General features: G+C 35.6%; 1 protein-coding gene across 3 annotated transcripts in view; it reads left to right on the top strand.

Annotated features, from left to right (window-relative positions):
• Positions 1 to 1,092: 1,092 nt before the first annotated feature.
• Positions 1,093 to 21,650, top strand: part of LOC132847484 (regulator of microtubule dynamics protein 2) — a 32,919-nt gene continuing 12,361 nt past the window's right edge. Inside the window, exons 1-5 of one of the 3 annotated variants that reach the window (XM_060872799.1) lie at positions 1,093 to 1,227; positions 4,891 to 5,313; positions 16,297 to 16,471; positions 17,913 to 18,015; positions 19,908 to 19,968. In XM_060872799.1, coding sequence (XP_060728782.1) covers positions 4,892 to 5,313; positions 16,297 to 16,471; positions 17,913 to 18,015; positions 19,908 to 19,968 — 761 coding nt within the window. In that variant the 5' untranslated portion in view covers positions 1,093 to 1,227; position 4,891. Of the gene's footprint in view, positions 1,228 to 1,412; positions 1,542 to 2,617; positions 2,736 to 4,890; positions 5,314 to 16,296; positions 16,472 to 17,912; positions 18,016 to 19,907; positions 19,969 to 21,650 lie in introns of those variants that run through there. The other 2 variants (XM_060872798.1, XM_060872800.1) reach the window with 2 other exon arrangements.

The raw sequence follows: 21,650 nt of genomic DNA, 5'->3' as shown, positions 1-21,650 counted from the left end.
TGCTATTTCATTGCTGAAATGTGAATGTTCTTCATTAAAGAGGTTTGTAATTTTACATGCACTCTTAATCCTCTTTCATGAAGAGTGCATGTAAAATTACAAACCTGACGCTGATGTTGCATTCACACTTGAAGCACATTTTGTTAAAAGGGATGTTTGGTTTAACATAATGATTAAACATTATCAGAGTGTCCATTTATCATGAAATCCAAGTTTTTTTTCCTGTCAAATATAAAGTAACAGGGAACAATGATTATGTTTTAGCAGTTACTCATTGTGTAGTGATAATTAGAATCTAGTAGATTCTGAAGCTTCAGTATAGGTAAAATAACTGGAGTGACTAGATTATTGTAATGATGAGATCACACTGTGCGTGCTGTGACAGATGGACGCTAATGATGCAATGACCTGTTGCTTTTTTGTTTTACTGTTTTATCTTTCCGTCTGTGTGTTTTGAAGTGGAGCGAGTAAGTAACTAACACTTCTTTACAATCTACAAATAAGGTTGGCTTTGATACAGTTTTATTTTTGAGTATGGATGTTTCTTGAGTAATTGCATTTTTGAAGACTATGACTAAGAATATATAATTTAGATGTAACTGCATTTTACTTTACTAAAAAATGTAATTTCCTCATGCCCGTGCAAGATTTTTATATTATGTTATGTTAGTTCATTTATATTATTATTATTATATTATTGTGCAGATCTGAACTGCAAGTGAAGAGTGAAATTTGGCCCAGACAAATTATTATGATGACAATTTGTTTATTATTTTGCTATACAGTGAAGGGTTTGAGATAATCAAGCTATGATTACCAGACAGTAGATCCGAATTTCATCTTTTGTCTCCTGATCTAGATGTAAATATCAGAATATCAGCAAATTTCATATTCATCTTCTGATCTCAAACCTAAATGTTTTATGTGTACCAAAAAAAATAAATTAATTAAAAAAACTAAATATTTGGCTTTGCTGTTCCAATATTTTACAGACATGACTCTATAACCCATGTTGTCCTAAACACATCTTTTTAAAAAAGAGTCCACCCTAGTTAATATTAAACTCCAACAGACTAAAATCAGAATCTGGCCATCAGCTAGAGCAGCCTTGCTGGAAATGTCAGCAAGACAGTTCAAGGTTGATCAGATTATATGTGTATCAACCACAGTCCAGCACACTTGGATAACAGAGATAAGAACATAACCACAGTCTTCTGCTTAACTCAAGTAAGTTTTTTTTTTGTATTTATTTGGTTTTCTTTTAAAACCAAATCTTTTATGTTTTTGTTTGTGTTATATTCACAAAATCCTTATTTGACTATTTCAGTCACCCTTAACTGACTTACACACCAGTTAATGAGTGACTGTGATGAACTTTGGCTTTTTGCTTTGCTTGTTACCTTTGATAATTACGGTTGAATGAGATTTAGCGTTCATATTTTAATCATCTTCTAGTGAACACTAATTGTTTTCTTAGGTGACCAGCTTAAAAAAAGAATCATTTTCATGGATACAGGGACTGAAATTCTGCATCTTTTACTGTGAGTTTGTATTATTAGTCCTTTATAGCCATGGTTCATATAGTGGGTTCAGAAAATAATCCAATATTATTAGAGATTTTATGTGTGTTTGAGTTCTACAAGTTTAGTAGCCTGTTTCTCTGGGTGCTTGACGTGAACCGGGTTTTATTAAAAACTCCAAAACAGGCGGGGTTTATAAATGTTAACCTGAAACTAATAATGATTGTGTTCATTTTAATAACAGGTGTTCTCAGCATGGAAAGTTTAGAAACAGCTCCATTAAACAGTCATTGTATAGCCAAAATATTATGGTATGAGGTCTCTGACTGCAAAAGACTTGAGGACTGTGATATATAAGATAAGATAAGATAAGATATATCTTTATTCGTCCCACAATGGAGAAATTTCTCTGTTACAGCAGCAAAGAGAAAGAAATGCAAATATATATAAATAAAAATAAAAGACATAATATAATATGCAGTATATACACAACACAATGTATAAATACAAAGAAGGAAAAAATAGACCACGAGTAAGTAGTTATGCTAACAGACATATTGCACACAGGTAATATTTCACGTTTTTCAAGATTTCTGTTATTGCACATGTTGTTTAAATACTTTGTTATTGTTATTATTGCAGTTAAACACTAATCCAGTGTGTAATTATGGTGACTGGTTCACAGGGAGCAGCTTTGGTTGTAAATATATGTATAGCACTATTTAAAAAAAAATCCATTATATTATTTCAGCTAAAATGTATGTAGATGTTCATTTCATGGTCCTCATAAAATGTATGTAGGTGTAGTCATTGGACGTAGGAAATAAGGCAGTGGTATATCAATTTCACTATCAATTTAACAAAGGTGGTTAAGGTGTTGGGCTACCAATCAGATGGTTGTGAGTTCAAATCCCAGGTACACTATGCTGCCACTGTTGGGCCCCTGAGCAAGGCCCTTAACTCTCAATTGCTCAGTTGTATAAAAATGAGATCATGTAAATCGCACTGGATAAGGGTGTCTGCTAAATGCTGGAAAGTAAATGAAAATAAACGGAAAAATAAACCTTCTTTAGCCTACAGTTAGCAACATGAATTGTGTAATGAAGAAAGGTGACGTTCGTTTCGCGGAACCTTCGTTTTGAAACCTGCTCGCGCCGCCCGGATTGTTGTTAATGTTGCAACGTGGACTGTCAAAACCAGGAGAGTTGGCTAGCAGTAAGAATCTGTTTGTAATCAGTTTATTTTACTTTTATTTTAACGTCTGATTAAATTTGCAGTGTATTTCAGGAAAGGAGCTATTCACGTGTCATTTCAGTCGCATTAGAGCTAATCCTCTGTCGGAGTTCTAATGTTATTGTGCTAGACAGCTAGCTATGTAGTTATCTCGCTGTTTTTACAATACTAAGAACATGTCAGTGTTGTATGTTACTTTTTTATTATCATTATTATTGTAAGGAAAACAAGATTTGTTAACTTGGTGTTATATCTGCTGTATTTCTTGGTATTAAGTTCCCAAAACTGCGATAACAGCTTGCGTTCATATTCTTTTATTTCATGTTGCTGCGGTTGCTTTTATACTCTGTTTATCTCAACAGTGTTTATTAGAAGCTGAGTTCTGTGGGAAACAAGGAATGGATTCTAATAGGGAGTAAAAAAGGGAGTGATGAGGAGAGTTATGATGATGGAATCTCAAAAATAAATTAGATTATAAGGGTTAAAATATATAACACAAAACTACTGGGGTTTCCAGTTCGTTTCAACTTGCCATTATAGTCTACCATGTAGTTTTAATTCAGTTCAATTCAATTCAGATTTATTTGTATTATTATTATTATTATTATTATTATTATTATTATTATTATTATTTATTTTATTTTTTTTCCAATTGACATTGTCTCAAAGCAGCTTTACAGAACATAAACATAGAACAAAAGGTTATTATAAAGAATAATATAAAGTTTTATATAATACAAAAATTCAAGATTAATATTAGATATATATATATATATATATATATATATATATATATATATATATATATATATATATATATAAATGTGTTTGTATTTATCCCTAATTAGCAAGTTTTAGAGATTTGCTGTCATGCTATCAATAATACATAGATTACCAGAGTAAATGGAAGCGTGTGCCATTCATTTTCTCCCAGAAAAATCTCAGCTCTAGTAAGCAGAAGTCACATTCTGTTAAAGAAACATGCCTAGAAAATACTTCACAATTTTTTCAAATTTGCAAAGATTTTTTCCCCCAAAGCCCACTGGAAACAAGAGTTTTCATTATAGTCTAGAAATCACAGTGGTTTTGATTTGTTATAAAAATAAATAAAATAAATAAATGCCTTTTCACATATTGAGCAGTTCTGCTTACAAAACCTCTTGCATTTGCCAGCTGGCTACCTTTTTTATACTTTTATCAAATGAGCAGTCTTAATATTATATCTCTGTATGTACAGTATGTATCTCTGTATATCTCTTAATATTCATCTGTATGTGTGACAACCACAGATTTTATTAATTGTTTGTAGCCAGTAAGAAACTTTTTCACCACCTATATTTTTTGACACTACATGTACTTTTTTCTTTTTCTTTTTTTTTTTTTTGAAAAACTCAGTTGATAAGTGAATGTCACTATATATTTGTGACATCATCTCTGGATCTATCTGGTCATCTTCAAAGCTTCCCTTTAACAGAGGGACAGGAAATCAGGAATGAATCAAGGATAAAAGACAGAAAGAAAGAAAGAAAGAAAGAAAGAAAGAAAGAAAGAAAGAAAGAAAGAAAGAAAGAATTAGAAAAAATGAGAAAAGAGAATGAAAAAAGAATAAAAATAATGAGAGAGAAAACTGAGAAAAAAGAATGAGAACGAAAAGGAAAGACAAAAAATATAAAGAAAGAAGAAATACATTACAAAATAAAGATAGATGAAAGGAACAACAACACAAAAATTTGAAAAAAGAAAGGATGAAAGAACAATGCAGAATGAAGAACAAAGGGACCAATGAAAGTAAGATAAAAGTTAAGACGGAAAGAAAGGTAATAAAAAGAAGGGACAGAACATGATAATAAATGATAGATAATAATAATCTAAAAATAATGATAGAGTAAAGGTAATCTAAAGTGCAAATTAGCAGATCAGTTTAAGTTAAATTTCATTTGTCTCATAACCCTACCAGCCATTTATTATCTGATGTGTTATTGCTGAATAATTTCACAAGATTCACAAAAATGTCATTTTTGTTTTTTCATCTATACATCCCATTAGTTTGTTCATCTCTACATCCTATTTGTTCATCAGTACATCTTATTAGTTGTGTTTGTAGTATTGTTTTCAAAGTTTGTGTTCATTCTTGCAGGATGGCTCAGGATGGCAAGGTCCTGGCTCTGGGGGTTCTGGCTGGTGCAGCAGGGATCAGCTTGGCAGCGTTTTGGTACCAGAGCCGGAAAGCCATGGTGGGGGAAGCAGGGGCAAGTACATATTATCTTTCAAGCAGCAGAAACTCGGACCAGCTTGGAGGTGGTTTGGCATTGCAAGCAAGCCAGACAGAGGTGCTGGATCACCTCGGAGCTCTGATTCAGTGTGTGTCAGAGCTGAAAGAGGAGGTGAAGGCCCTGAAGAATGCTCTTCCACACCTGCAGGACCACATCAGAGATGAGTTAACAGGGCGGAGTCATAGGACAAGCCCACTGAATAGAAGCACACCTACAAGGAGAAAGAGAACCAGCGGTGTGTCCAGAGCACAGGTGCAAAGCTCAGAGGAAGCAGAAAGTGAAGGAGGGTGAGTGTTTAGATCAGTTTCTGAGTGTATATAAGTGTATTGTGCACTGAATTATAGTACATAAGAGCAGGACACGATCAATATTTAGTCGGATTTATCAGTCTGATTTGTTTCATTTTAATGACGTTTCCACACTGTGGCTGTTCAAAAGTCAACAGAACACGGAAATGTTCCCAAAGGCAGTTCCTTTGACTCTAATTCAAGGCGGGTAATGATGCTTTCTGGATGTCGACAAGTGCTGAATTGCCTGTCTTTCCCTCTCCTGTCTGTTAATCACGTCGATGTTTACATTTTTCCCATTTTCAACTCTTCTGCACTTTCATGTTCTGTTATCACAAATACTGCAAAATGGCAGGTATGAAGCAATGCCTGCGGTGTGAGAAAGGGTGTGTGTGTGTGTGTGTGTGTGTGTGTGTGTGTGTGTGTATGTATGTGTGTGTGTGGCACTTGCACATGCATGTATATTTATGTGTTTGTTTTTATTTACATGTGTTTGTGTGTATATGTTTGTTTTGTGTGTTTTTTATATATATATATATATATATATATATATATATATATATATATGTGTGTGTGTGTGTGTGTGTGTGTGTGTGTGTGTGTGTGTGTGTGTGTGTGTGTGTGTGTGTGTGTGTGTGTGTATGTTTGTATATGTGTGTGTATGTACTTGTGTGTGCGTGCATAATCTTGTACTGCAGGCTCAATCAGCCTCATTCAACCTCACCTCTAATTCCTTGATCTCATGTCAGAACAAAATAACTTAAACAACAGACGTCTTTTCATAAAGCATTTGTTTGAAAATAACAAATTTTTGATGACGGAGGATTATTTGATTCTGCATTTTTGTCTAATAGTTCCTTCTAATTTGCTGTAGATGGAAAAGGGTTTAAGAACCTCAGGCTCCATTTCAGAATCACGCCATGTGTTCATGCCACCCCTGGCCCAAGCCCCCACAGTTGTATAATATAATATGTATGTAAGTCTCTCAGGTTGAAGGCGTAATAAATGTAAATAAACTCTGTATGCTTTGATGTCCACACACTGTCTTTATAAGTTGGTGTTTTACTTCACTATGCACAATGGCCAGCTTGATTAAGAGAATTTATTCAATTTTAAATAGCTGAAAAGTCTCCAGTATGGGCAGTAGTGGCTGAAGTGGTTATGGGTATGGATTGTTGATCGGAAGGTAGGGGTTCAAGCCCCAGTACTGCCAAGCTGCCAATTCTGGGCAATTGAGCAAGGCTGTTAACCCTCCCTGCTACTGGGCGCTGTATCTTAGCTTCCCCTGTGCGCCAACCTCAGCCTCCTCAGTTAGGATATGCGAAAAAAAAATTTCCATTGTGCTGTAATGTATATGTGGCGATAATAAAGGCTTCTATGCCCAAATTTCAGTTGGATTTTTCTAATCCTGTGTAGCCCTTCCTAATATTTTAAAATCTAAGATCTGGAAAAGCTAAAATCTGCATATTCTAATAGAACGTTAAATGTATGTCATTATTAACAGTACCACCCAGTTCATCCAGATATTAATTCCCCAAATAACAATAGATACTTATTTAAAACAAAGAGATTTGAAATCAGAATATACATGGCCAAAAGTATGTGGACACCTGAACAGGACACTCAACACATCAGAATCAGGTTTATTGGCCAAGTGCATTGACACACACAAGGAATTTGGTTCCAGCTGTTTGTGACTCTCAAAAGTACAGACATAAATAACACTATAGTACTATACAAACTATACAAGACAACAATGCAGACGATGATATACAATATAGACAGAATGAGTATTAAATATGAATATAGAATATGAACGATATATAGCAGCAGTAGTGTGTGTAATATATACAGATGATTTGATGACTGACAGTCCTGATAATGCAGTACTAATAGATATGAAGCAGTGAATATAATTATATTGTTGATTGCCTGGGGAAAGAAACTGTTCCTGTGTCTGGCAGTTTTAGTAAGCAAAGTTCTGTAGCGCCTGCCAGAAGGGAGAAGCTGAAAGAGGTTGTGTCCAGAGTGCGAAGGGTCAGTGGTGATTTTTCCTGCCCGGTTTCTGGTTCTTGTGTCGTACAAGTCCTGGAGAGTGGGCAGGGGGCCACCAATTATTTAGGATGTACTGTACATGTAATAAACCAAACCAGAGAACGGATTTACCAAAGGTAGAGTAGTATAATGAACAGACGTGTAAGAGCCATGGAAGTTGTCGTGTCTATTTAAATTTAAAGGTCACATGACTGTGGGATGATTTGATGGAGGTTAAAAAACCTGTTGTGTGTTTGTTCTCAAGGAAGAAGACGGTGAGTGAATAAACAACTTTTTTTCCGAACAGTGCAATTCTATATGACGTCCAAATTTCTTTCAGTAAACACCTTAACAATCATCTGAACTTGTGTCAAAAGATGTCAGTGTTTGCAGGTTGGGTGATTACATAATAAAAGACAAGATACAAGTGATAGATGATTATAGATCCTCAGAGGTGTATGGATTGCTATTATGAAGCTGCTACACTTTAAATTGTGTATATTACTAAAGCATATGTTTTTAATATCCAGTTACACTATCTGTTATTTTTATGGCTTACAGTCACTGCAGCACATGCTTGGGAATTTTTATATGCACTTTCAATCACATGAACTGTTGTACAGTTGATACCAAAGTGAAAGTGTTAAAGTTATTCATTTTGCAGTTCCAACACGGCAAACATTTCATTTGAGCAGATTAAAGTTAATGGTCTTGCTTACGGGTCCAACAGTGGCAGTTTGCCAGTGCCGGGATTTAAAATGACAACTCACAATCTACTTGTTGATAACCCAAGGCCTTAAGTATTTGCCACAAATCTGTAACATGTTTTGCTTCCTCAGCAAAACATTAATCTCAGCACCCACTGGGATTAAATTAGTTTGAAGAGTTGGGACTCTGAAGACTCGTGCAGCAATTTGTAAGAATTGATATTTCAACACCTTGACTCCCATCGTTTGAGGCGTCAGTCTCATTGGAGATGCAGTAGTTCATTAAGTGCCTCTGTGTTTTAGAGCATTATGAATAACAATGTAGTAGTATTTCAGGAAACAAATACAAAGAAATGTTTTGGAAATATTTTCACATTCTCAAAAAATAGCAACAAAATCAAATTAACAATAAATTAAAAAGAATTTAAAGACTCGTCCATGATAGTCTTGTGTAGAAGCAATTGTGGTTCATCGGTTCCTTTTTAACTGTGTGTAACACTGTAATACTGAGTGTTTCATAATACAGAACCAAATTGTTGAGCCATGACATGGGGACTTTAATAGTGATAGATTTTTCTTTCTACAGTATATAACTAGATTCATTTGGTTCTGTGTGTTTCTGTAGCAATTTTTCACATTCATCTTTTATCAAAAGAGATTCAATTTTACAAATCACACATTCAATTTTCACAAATTTGAAAATTGTGATTTTGATTTTTTGTTGGATCAAAGATAAACATGTGGCCTCTGATGCAAAAGACACTGCAGATGTTCTACCTACAAAGATTTGATCATTTAGGCAGATCAGTGCCTGTAATGTGGGATGTGAGACATGTGGCAAGTGGAAAGAAGTTTCAAAAGTAAACTGTTTATGAAGTATTAAATGGTGTACAGGTGTGTGGCTGGATGATTGCTTGAATATGGAATGTTCTGACACTTTGAAAAGAATGAGTGTGTAAGGAGAGTAAATGGATAAGGTGTGTTTGTCTGTTCGTGCATGCATGAGTGTGTGTGTGTGTGTGTGTGGAGGCAGGATATTTTGGTGGCATACTCAGCAATGAGAGTATTGCAGGAGCTTGTCTAGGCTTCACTTGATTTGACTTTATATCAACACGTCTTCCATTTCCTCCTTTTCTCTAGACTCATGTTTAAGTGCTCAATTTAAACACTAAAACCTGGTATTGGGTGGAGGGATCCATCCTGTGGATAGTGTTAAAAAAAATACTTAAACCTTCCACCTGAATGTTTTCTTTTGTGCTTGTATCAAGCGTGACAATTTAAACAATTTAAACGTGTTTCAAATGTAGTATGTAAGAATAAAAGAGTCAGAAAAAGCTACAAAGAACTGTTTATAGACACCATTTCAGATACTTGTTTCCATAGGATTTTTTTATTGCATATAGTGTCTGCTTCGAAAGTATTGGAACGGCAATACCTATTATTTATTTATTTTATTTTTTTTATTCTATAAAATGAGAGGCTGGATCAGAATTTCAGACTCCATCTACTGTTGTTTATATCTAGTTGAAAAACAGCAGCAGTTGATTACTGAACCACTGTGACAGCTGTGAAGTAAAATCCAAAAACAGGTAAACAAGGTATCACAATCCACTGTCTGAAGAATACTTTAAGAGCAGAAATATAGAGACCAAAGAACATGATGCAAACACATACCGGCAGTAAGCATCCAAAGGACAGATTGGAATTCACAATGAAGTACAGAGATGCACCACAAAAGTTGTAAAATCAAGATTCACTTCTACTGAAGCGGTAAAAAGGTCAATGTTTGGAGAAAGAAAGGAGCTGCTTATTATCCAAAACATACAAGCTCATCAGTCATGCACAGTGAAGGTAGTGTCGTGGCTTGTGCTTGAATGGCCGTTTCTTAAACAGACTCACTAGTCTTTATTGATGATGGAACCCATGATGGTAGCAGCAGAATGGATTCTGCAGAGTGGAAGTCAGTAGTTATTAGGAAATTTGCTTAATTGAAGCTTAATTATGTTTTCCCCCAGCAGAGGGCAACAAACCGAGAACATCACCAGCTAGAACTGACTCACAGCTCCCCTTGAATTTTATGGAAGCCCATCTTTTCTTTTACTGTGTAGTTATAAAGCAGCAGCACAGACATCAGACATGTGTCTAGCAGCCTGTCTAATTAAAGATCACTTTTGCTCACTGTGGGATTGTGGAGGATTAAGAAATTCCTCTCCCCGAGGCCCCTTTGCTGGCAAAGGCCCAACCCAGCTGCATCCACTCTCTTAATCCCTGCATCCATTTCCACAGCTTTCTTTGTCTTTCAGGCCTTTCCAGGAATCCCTACTATACCTGATCCTGCTTAAGGAGTCCTTAAGTTACAGCACTTCCAGAGTAGGAGCAGTGCTACAATACTCTGGGAATACTGTGGAATTTGCTGTCATTTTTAAGAGAATCTAAACAGTATTTATTAGAGATACAGTTACTGACCACTTTATCAGGAATACCTGCACTTTCATGCAATTATCCAATCAGCCAGTCATGTGGAAGCAAAGCACTGGGAATCTCATGTCATTCGTCTCTCTCATCAGCATAGCATTTCTATCTGCAGTGTCATCGTTCCCTGGATGTTATTTATATTTGGCACCGTTTGAACTCTAAAGACTGTAATGCATGAAAATTACAGGTGATCAGCAGTTTCATGAATACTAGCCATGCAACAATTAAAGTCACTCAGATCTTATTTTCCCTCTTTCCGATGTTTGACTCAAACGTTATAATAAATTTGCATAGTTCATACACTGCACAAGCTGACGAGATGTACAAGATGATTAGCTGATGCATGAATAATGGGGGGAAATAAAGTGGCCAGTGAGTATATACTCCTAAGTATGCGGCACTATAGAAAAGGGATAGTTGCTTTTGATGTTGGGTTTTGGTACATGCTGGCTAAGGATGCACATGTGTGCCGAGAGTACAAGATACTTATCCTGTCTGTCAAACTGAAGGATTGATTAACATTGCATGCTTCCATAAAATACTCATGTGGGAATATTCCTGGGTGAGTGAAAAACAAGGAGACCATCAGCAAAAACACAAACACATATATACACACAAATTCTGAAACAGACATTCAATATGCCATCATTATCTGTCCTTGACTCTTTATCTGTGGTTATTGATCTATAATCTACCATTATATCTCCACCACACAAGACTAGAAAAGTAGATTAGATTTCAAAATGAAGTATTTACAAGCTTTATCCAGTCTCACTATTCATTATTCCTTCAAGCTCTTCTATTTGCTTTTCTATATATAACATGTCCATGATCGTTCACCCTCACTCCTGTTTTGTTTTAAGGATTATCTTTTTAAACACCAATAATGGCTTGTTGTTTTAAGTATTTGGAAAGGTTTTTGCATTTGAGCTTGCTACCTATTTCAAGGATTTATGGAATCACAAATTTTGTTTGTTTTTATTTTGCCTGTATGCAGGATTTCTTTAACAGTTATTGTGGTGTTGTATCCACTTTATTCTTTACTCTCACCAAGAATGGAGATACAGTGCTGTTGGGTGCATTCATTTTCTATAACAGTGGCTGCCACAGTAGTGCTTGTTCTAATACGTTATCATTTGTATAGTAACATCTGCATTGGGACGTTTATGGTAAACACATCACATATTCAGAAATGTAAAAATAAGAACAGTCAGAGTTAAGGCTGTAACTTCAAGTTTTCTGAATTTGGACGGTCGTCAGGACTTTGAGCTTTGATGTTTCTCATTACAATAAATGGACACATTTACCTAATTTGTCAGAAACTCTAAACCAAAGTGACTTTATACAACTGTCCAGTTGAGGGTTATGGGCCTAGCCATGGCATTTTAGGGCGCCTGGGATTTAAACGAGCAGTAGTACTACATCTTTATCACTGAGTTAACACTTCTGGATAAACTCAATGATTTGTTTTTTTAAAAAAAATGCTGTGGCATAAGAGGAATACAATTCTTTTTTCCTACAACAGCACCCTTTATTGTGTTTTATAGCTTATTTAAATACCACTAGTGAACAGGAATCATGTCATGGTAGAGTTTTAGATCTGAGACTCAGGGAAACCTTTTCTTACTCCACAGTGTCCATTGTTTATTGCTGCTCTTCAGTTCCCTTGTGTTCCTGTGAGCGTGCAAACCCGTCAATGACTGCAGGGGGCTGACAAGCTGTGAGAACCTTATATTTACCACGTATCATGTAGAAACTTGTAATCCCTTTGACTGTGCCGAGCACACACGTCATAGCTGTCTTTTGTTGCTTAGGGACATTTTAACTATCACATTTGAACAATTTATCCTTAAGAAGTGTTGATTTAGGAATATTGTTTATGTAGGCCCAGACTTGTTAGATCATTCTGGGCACTGTGAAGGGAAAAGAATTACCTTTAGTTCATGAAAATACTGTGTGTTCATACTGCTTGGTGTGTGTGTGTGTGTGTGTGTGTGTGTATGATGTTTGCAGTACTAATGAAACTCTTAAGCAGTGATGTTCAAATTTCATTCATAATTTTTAAACTGAACTGTGAATCTGATTAGCCTGTCATCCTTGTGTATTTTTCATAGTGTTATTTAAGAGTTGTTCACTTGATATCGTGTAACTTTGTTTTAATAGGACTAATCCTTATGGCTTGAAATATGTTTTGTTCACCCAGCAACTGACAGGATGATACATGGGTTCAGGAGATGATTGTTTGCCAAGTTTAGGCTCCCTCATCTTTCCCTGTCGTCAGTGTTTATGTAGATGATGTACTCTGCTTCCTTTTCAAATCACCATCTTGTGCTTCCATTCAGTAATCCCCTATTAACCCACCACATATCAAGACTGTGTTGTCTGTTTTTGTTTATTGTAGAGGTCACTACAAAGGCTCTTCTGCTACTCTTTCAAAAGAATGAATGTGTTAGAGAAAGATAATTGTTAGCAACCCTCACTTTTTTTATTTCTGTATTTTCTTTTAATTACTTCACTCAATTGAGCATTTCAGTAAGACAACTACATTTTATTACAAATTAGGTTGATACTCATAGGCAAGAAGATGGAAGAAAAGTAGTAGCAGAAGAAGTCATTGGTTAGGAAATGGCTTGTTTGTTTTGGCAGGTACTCAGTTTAATAGAGTCCTTCTTGTTTTCTTTCATCACTGTCAGAGACTTCATTTGTTAAAAAAATCTTTCTCCTGAAACATTGCATCATCTATGTATTACTGATCCCTTCCTATTGTCATCTTTAAGCAGACTGTGCGGGTGACAGGCTGGAAAACAGACAGCTTGATGGAGAGAAGGGGATCAAATTTTAAGGCAGGAAAAAATGAAGCACGTTAATTGTTACATCTGCCACCTGGTTCAGTGCCATCCTCGATGTCTTACTCATGCAACACGGCAGCCAACAAGTGGCATCTGTTCAATACCAGGGTAGATGATGATATCATCAGAGACTCCAGGGAAAATAATAAGAACTGTGGGAAGAATCGATGAGAGATGGTGGGGTTGGTTTTTATGAAGTAAAGTAATTTTGCTTTTTGGTAGTGAAAGGTTGCTCAACTTTAGGCCTGAATAGATTTGAGTAGTGTTTAAGAGGCACAGAGACTGTTTATACGTATCCAGGCACACTGAGCCATTGTCTGTATACTCTAGGGGGTTGATGTGAATGAGATCACCTTAATTCATGCAGGTCCAGAAGCTGTTGGGATGGCAACAACACCAAGGGTTATTTTAAAGGCTTTTGGTTTGACAATTTTTCCTCTCTGAAAGCGGTTAAGTCGGAGATTATCAGTGCCCCGTGTATCTAAAATGTGGAGTAAGCTTCAGTTTAATTTGTTAGTAGTCTGGAGCCTGCACTAGGAGGCCAAGAATTTCTGAACAACTAAGGAAAAAAATAGCACTTAATAGAAAAAATTGAAATCAAATCAAATCTGTATTTGGTTTGACCATCTTCTGCCTTTAAAATTGCATTTGGTTAAACATGATGTACAACCTTTTTAACTACTCCTGTCAATAACCAGTTAACTAAACATTTATTATTTAAGTATATACTATTAGTATATACTAGATGTAAGATTGCATTGGTGTCCATAACTGTAATGGACAGGGACACTAAAACATCCATTTTCACTTCATGAGTACTATATATTAAGTTACTTAAGTAAGTAATATACCCTCTTTAAAACATGACATTATTTTAGAAAGCAGAAAACATAAAGTTTCAAGACAACTTTTTTATGTAACCTAAGACATTTGCTCTGTAACACATCTGTAAAATTGTAAACTATATTAATTATGGGTAATTATGGGATTTTAAGAGAAACAAACCATCACTATGTTTAGTGTGCGAATATTCGTTCATTTCAGCATTTCAACATCTCAACTCCCTCCTTCCCAACACTTCCAGCTGTCTTCAGTCTTTTGAAGATATTAAAGTTCAACATAGAGGTAAAAAGAAAACAGTAAATTTTTGATTTATGTTATCAGCACATGAAGGGCTATTTGTCATCAATGTTCAGTCGACCTCTATAAACAGCACAGGATGATGAGCAGAAAAGTTTTTTTTTGTTTGGCTTGTAGCGTATCAGGCGTTGCAGAGCAGGAATGTGCTGATCTCTAAGTAATTGGGAGAACAAGCAACAGTATGGAGCTGGAAAAAAAAAAACTAGCCAGGCTTTGCTGATGAATGAGTCAACTGGTAGACATTTGAATGAACAAACAAAGTCAAGGCACAACAGGGCCTTTTCATGACCACTTCCAAAACTCAACTTTGAATACTGGAATCCTTGGATGCCGTTCAAGTACGTGCTAAGTGACGGAAAAGTCACTGACCTCAGAAGCAGAGCTGCTGAAACTCCTTCAAAGTGTTGGGGCAGTATACATCCTTTCAGCATTCACTTACTCCTGCTGTGGTAATGTTATAATGTTTACTTTTGGCCATCTCAGATTCCTGATGTATGAATATCATTGTACAGAGTAATATGTTGTACAGAAGTGTGAATTTCAGCCTTGGATCTTATAGATTATAACTATTGTCTTTGGGTCGGGGAAAATAGTGATCTTCAGCAAACATCAGTGTGAAGGCAGGAGGAATATGTCTTTTTCCTTGAAACTTTTCTAAGAAGAGGACATGTTAAACATTTATAAAAATTGATCTAAATGGGAATATACTGTAGCACTTCAGGAATTCAGTAATTTTAGCCCTTTTTTATGTTAGAATCACAAAAGAAGCACAAGGTAGAACTGTGCATGGTTATAGTTGTCATTTAATTAGCAATAGTAATAAAACAAGAAGTCATCATAACTGCATTTTTTATTCTCTCTGCTCACCTTGGGGACATTGGAGTTTCATTTCAAGTCATGGCTATGCCTTATGTGTGAGGCATCGTAGTTTCAATATGTATATTGTATATGTACAGTACCTGGAGGTGCCTCTGTTTGCATGGCCCGCTCTGACACTTCACAGTCAGTTTATTACGTGACCGTAATAAACAAGTCTCTTTCTTTTTTTTTTCCCAGAAAACCCTTACCCAGAAAATCAGTTGTAACATGTAAGAGAGTCTTTTTGATGCAGCTGGCAGCTATAAACTATTAACCAACATACTTTCTTTTTAAATGAACTTGTGGTTGTTTTGCATGTAATCATTAAGCATAAATCAGTCTGGCTGAAGCTGTTTGACATTTTCTTTAAAAAAAAAAAAAAAAACTTTTGTTAAGATGGGATTTTGAGTTCCTGCCCTTCCTAGAGGTTGTGGAGAGAAATCACATAAGACAGAACATACCAGTGTTTTTAGCTAGCAGACAGTAAAAAAGCAACACATTATCTGTGATTCACCATGTTGGCTCATGCAGAATATTTTCTGCTGAACAGGATAATGTTGTTATCATGTTTGTATTTTTATAATTGCAAACCTATAAAAGTTGATTATTGCTGAAAGCAAGAAATGTTCCTTGACTGCCAGGCATTGCCACACAGCAATATAAACATTAAATACAAACTTCAAAATACACTGAGTGACACTGAGGTTCTTCACAACTCATTTAAGCTCAAAGAGTAAATTAAAGGTTGCTCAGTGAATGTGGGGTTTACTGTTGGCAGTTGGCCTTAAAGCTGCTCCTTCTCATGTAATGTGAAAGATCATCTGTCAGTCACTTTTTAGAATCCCTTGACCTTGAACATAGTCTACATTTTCTATATCAAGACCTATTTCATTCTTGTGATTTTATTTTATTTTATTTAGATATATCACAGCACTGACTGACACTGAAGATGAGGGTGAGAGTGAAGAGGGTCGCAAAGGTGTAGAGCCGCTGGATGAGCTCACGGTTCTGTTACAGAGAGCGGATGGGCTGCATGCGCGTAACGGAGCTGAAAAGAAAGAAGGCTTGTCTGCTCTTCTTGAGAAGAAAGAAGAGGTAGATCTTACCAACATACATATTTCTTATAAGCTCTTCAGACAAAATAATTAGTCTCTGGTTTAATTTCTTTTTTAATACTTGGTTACGCTTCCCCTTCAAAGCAAAGGTAAGGATGTCATAAGTGTCTAGAGAGATTCTGGCTAATTCTTTCTCTTAATTGCATAGCCAGTCACAGAATGAATTAGATAGAATCTCTCTAAAATCAGTTTGTCAAATCAATTTCTCACTGTTCCATGATGTGCACTGAGACACATTCGGGTTTGACACTTCTGCACCCTAGAGTTCTTATTCCGAAATGTGAGATGAATTTTATTCTCGAACATGAAGCACAAAATACAGTAACCTTAAAGTTTAGTCAAAATCTGATGATCTGGATTTATGCTTAATCACATTCATCGAGGTACATAATCATTTGAAAAGCTTTTGTGTACAGTGTGTATTTCTGTATCTGATATGCATTTCTAGCTCACATTTGTGAATTTTTATTATACTAAAATTCATTATTTTATGGTATTTATGCGAAGCATATGTATTGCCAAAGTATAACTTTTGTTTAAATATTAAATTAACCATTTAGGTTAAATAAATGGGTTCAAATAAAAGGAGGCCTCTTGAGGGAAAACAATATCTAAATGTAATTTATATAGGTCAGTCAGGATCAATCTAATAATGCTATTTAATATCAACTGTATACTGAAACGAACATAGTTTTAGAGTGCCTTACATTAACTGCGTCACCAAACAAACATTCTCTTTAATAAATTAGTCCCATTATAATGAGAGACATTGAGAGAATATTTAGATATTGTCCTTATTTAAATTCCATTCGTTCATAAACTGAAAAACAAAAACATAAAAAATACCCCTGCATGTTCAAATACTTTTTGTTTGGTGGTGCATATCAAGCGTATATTTTTTCCTAATGTTTTAGTGAATAATCAAATCAAAATATTAAATGAACCCCACTCAAAGGGCACAAGATAACTGTGGGTAATATGCTGCATGTTTTTTTATACATGGCTTATATTTGGACAGACAGAATAAATAGAAATCTGGTTTTAAGAGGCATGCCAACCATTTTGAAATAAAAAATTTAATTCAGAACAAAACAACCAAAGCAAGGAAACACATTTGTAAGAATATATATTTGCTTTACAGTGTTTTTAAGTCTTTTATGTAATTTGTGACAAATGTGTCATATTTATGTATTTATGTACATGTCTTTAATCAACTTTTTAATTTTAGTCTGGACTCTTAACATTGTGTTCTGTTATTTTTCCTCTGCTTTGCATCTGTAGGAATAATTGCTGAGCACATATTACTACATGTAGCCTTCAAGGAATTAGATTAAAAGTACATGGTTAAAGATGAGGTCATACACATGATATGATATAGTTGTAGTTGTTGAGGAGTCAACTGAAGTTATTTTCTGAATCAGTATGAACAGAAGTGGCAGTACCTATGGCGCCTAACAAGAGCCTATGCTGATGCTCATGACCTGGCTGGAGACCTTCAAGAGAAGAAGATATATGCCGAAACAGGTACGAATTTTTCATTTACCCTATATATTGTAAAATTCAGAACCATAATCAATTCATTTGTAACATTTACAAGCTCACAGGTTTACATACATTACAATGCAAACACCGGTCCACATGCACATACAACACTATATACTGACAGAAGGTCAGCTGTGCTTATTGGTTATTGGTGACTTGTTAATACTGACTATCATTTTGAATTGATGAGATGTCATGTGGTACTGGTTCTGATGGAACGATACTGGTTACCTGAAGTGAGGCTTTCGGATCCATGATCAGTTCTCTTTTCAGCCCTTATTTAATGAATCTCCTAAATTCAGAGCTGCTGCTGCTATGCACACAATTCACTACAATCGGGTCTTTAAGCAGAAGGAGGCTGATCTGAAGCATACAGTTATTAACCTGCTCTTGATGGTCTGTGGCACCGAGACAGAATCTTTGAGGGGTGTTGAATTTGTTCAACTTTTGTAGAAAAAGCATTTGCAAATGAGGTTTATATGATTATATTTATTACTTATTTAATATCTTAGGATATGCTGGTGCCTAGGAATTTCAGATCACTACACCTTAGCTGCATCATAGTTGATGATTTTCATGGACAGATGAGTTCTTATAAAATTTCACCATTTCTGTTGTGTTTTGTATTTGGATGTCCATGTTTGTTTGTTTTTTTTAATTACACCACATAACCAGACAAACTATTTCTCTCCTGTAGATAGATTTTCTATTGTTGTTAAAAGGTTGTGCCATCTGCAAATCTCTCAAATTGTGTACAAGGAATAGAGTAGGAGAGAGAGGACACAGCATTAAAGAGTCCTAATGTATTTCTTGTATGATTTTTGGATTTTTAACCATAATTTCCTGAATTTTGTAACCAGTTATCACCACTCATTGATAACCCACCACCTACCAGTCAGGGGGGGACTAAGGCTCAAGACATGAAGCCAGCAATGTGCCTATGTTCAAACTGACTTTCAGGGCAGAATAACATGCTCAGTGAAAAGTGCCTTATGCATATCTGAGCTCACAGGTCCCTGAGTTGGATGAATGTCCCACAGATGAATGTAACCACCAGGATCTCATGATCTCGCAATGGCAGGCAAATGAGCTTCTGTTGTTCCACTTGTGAGTCTGAGAAACATGAGCTTGATGGGGTTTCTGACTGGAAATGTCCCAGCCAGACAAGGAATCAAACAGTCCAGTGGCAGATGGAAGGATCAACACTTGGCTGGTTTCTATGCATTAATAGCAAAGCTGGAATCAGAGGGAGTCCGACATTACTCTGGTATAGGTTTCAAGAAAATCAAGCACTATTGTGGACTCAGGTTGAATGCTTTTATAGCAAACCATTAACAAGGGGGGCCAAAAAAAAACGACTTTTTAGAATCTCTTCATGACTCGTAGCATTTAGAATGTAGTTATTTTTGCATAGAACAATGGAGAGGTCAAAGTTTTTAGGGGTAAAACAGCTGGTAGATGGTCTGCAATTGAAATTCAACTAGAGACCCAATTTATCTAGTAAATCTAATTTCTTAAAATCAACCTCAAAGCTATGATGTATGATGAATTTTTGTCTGTACATATATAATGACAGCCACAAATGTGTTAATGCTCTCTAACTAGCACACGACATTTTACATTACTATTGTGTAGCTTAGAAATAAAAGTTTGCATTGCATGAGAATTTCGTTGCATGACATTTAAACAACTGAGCAGTTGTACTTTTTGAACTTTTTCAATAGTCCAGCATTGGCAGCTTGGCAGGGCTGGGATTTGAACTCACAATGCAATGGTTAAGTTATTACCATGGTATTCATTCAGATTTTAGCAGTGGTTGAACTCTTTTGTTGTGTTTTATGAATAACTAATAGCTAATCACTGTTTCATTATAGGAAAGCAAATCGGAGAACTAGCCATTTCGCTGAATCCGATGTGTGCTGAAAGTCATCAGTGGTAAGTGTTTATAGCTGCATCTATCAAAAAAATAGATATGTACCTATCTAGTGAGTAATAATTAAGTTGTTTTAAACACTAAGATAATTCTACAGTATGTGGGGCAGATTGTACACAGTGAGTATGATGTAGCATTTTTGTGTCATGATGGATTTGTTAGTATTTTTCTCCTTAATAGGTGCAAGCAGATAAACAGTTAGAAAAACGGAATTGTTTTTATTGAAGCTTCATTCGTGTACATACTCAGGTGGTATTCTTTCAATTTTCGGCCCCTGACTGTTAACATATCAAAAAGCCTTTTCCTAAAACATCTTCTCTAGGCTTCTTCTCCAAGCTCAACCTAAAGGTAAAACTGTCTTCTAGGCCAACACAGTACACACAGTAGACCAGTGTCGGAGTTTTTTATTAACACATGAGTATTTTTATTAACCCTTCAGTAATGTTTACCATGTTCCAGTAAGTCTGAAAATTAAATTCCTTACTGTACTGTATATATGTTCATGCGTATACTGTATGTGTAAATACTCTTATGTCCCCTGTATTATAATACAAGAAAAGAAAAACTTCACAAAAGGCTTGACTAAGCAAATATGATTTAAGGATAAACATTAACACTGACACTGTTTCTGAGTCCTGACTGCTGTTCCATAGCTGCGGGATTTTGTAAGAGAAAGTTCTGACCCCTGCTGTAGCTTACACTATTTGAGGTACCTACAAAGAGCCTGTACTCTACAATGGAAATAGACCAAAATCTGGGAACTGTGGTGAAAGTCCATTCAGTGCTTAATACAGTACTTCAATAGGAGTATTTTATATAATTACGTATAAAAGGTAGGCAATGCAGTGTAATGGGGTGATCATATCTTCCAGTAAGGTCTCAGTCTGCTGCATTCTGGACCTAATTGGAGTACCGCATATTATGCACCTATTGGTACATCGTGTACAAGGCATTATGAATGTCCTACCTAGAAGTAACAAAGGTAAGAGCTAGTTACTGCTGCACATGATGTAACTGAAAGGCTGTCCGTCTAGAGTTATTGTGTAACCAGAACACTTTCTTCTAACTACATGTGGTCCCAGTACAAGTACTTCTGTTATATCAAAATGAAGTGCTGAATGAAGTTAATAAGCATCCACTGTCTAATGTGTTGTGTCTGACTTTACACATTAATCAAATTGTCTGTAAAACTGGTGTCTATCATCTGGCTCAACTGTGTGCCATCAGCATAACAGTGGAAGGTAATACCATGTTTCTGATCATTACCAAGAAGTAGCATAAATAGAGTAAAATCAATTCAATTCAATTCAAATTTATTTGTGTAGCACTTTTAACAATTGACATTGTCTCAAAGCAGCTTTACAGAACATAAACATAGAACAAAAGGTTAATATAAAGAATAATATAAAGATTAATACAGTACAAAAGTTCAAGATTAATATTAGATATATTTAAAAGTATTTGAATTTATCTATAATGAGAAGGCTGAGGTGACTCAGGCGACAAAAACAATGGGTCAAAAACAGAAACTTGTGGAACCAGCTTTACCTCAGTTTGCATAGAGAAATCACCATTTGCATCCATAAAATGATAATCAGTCAACTATGACCTGAGCCAGTAGAGAGCGTTTTTCAGGTCTATCAAAGAGAATTGTATGATTGGTCGTGTCAAAACAGTACTGTCT

Source organism: Tachysurus vachellii, chromosome 6, assembly GCF_030014155.1.
Source record: "Tachysurus vachellii isolate PV-2020 chromosome 6, HZAU_Pvac_v1, whole genome shotgun sequence".
Taxonomy (NCBI): Eukaryota; Metazoa; Chordata; class Actinopteri; order Siluriformes; family Bagridae; genus Tachysurus; species Tachysurus vachellii.
This window is presented reverse-complemented; position numbering and strand designations above follow the sequence as displayed.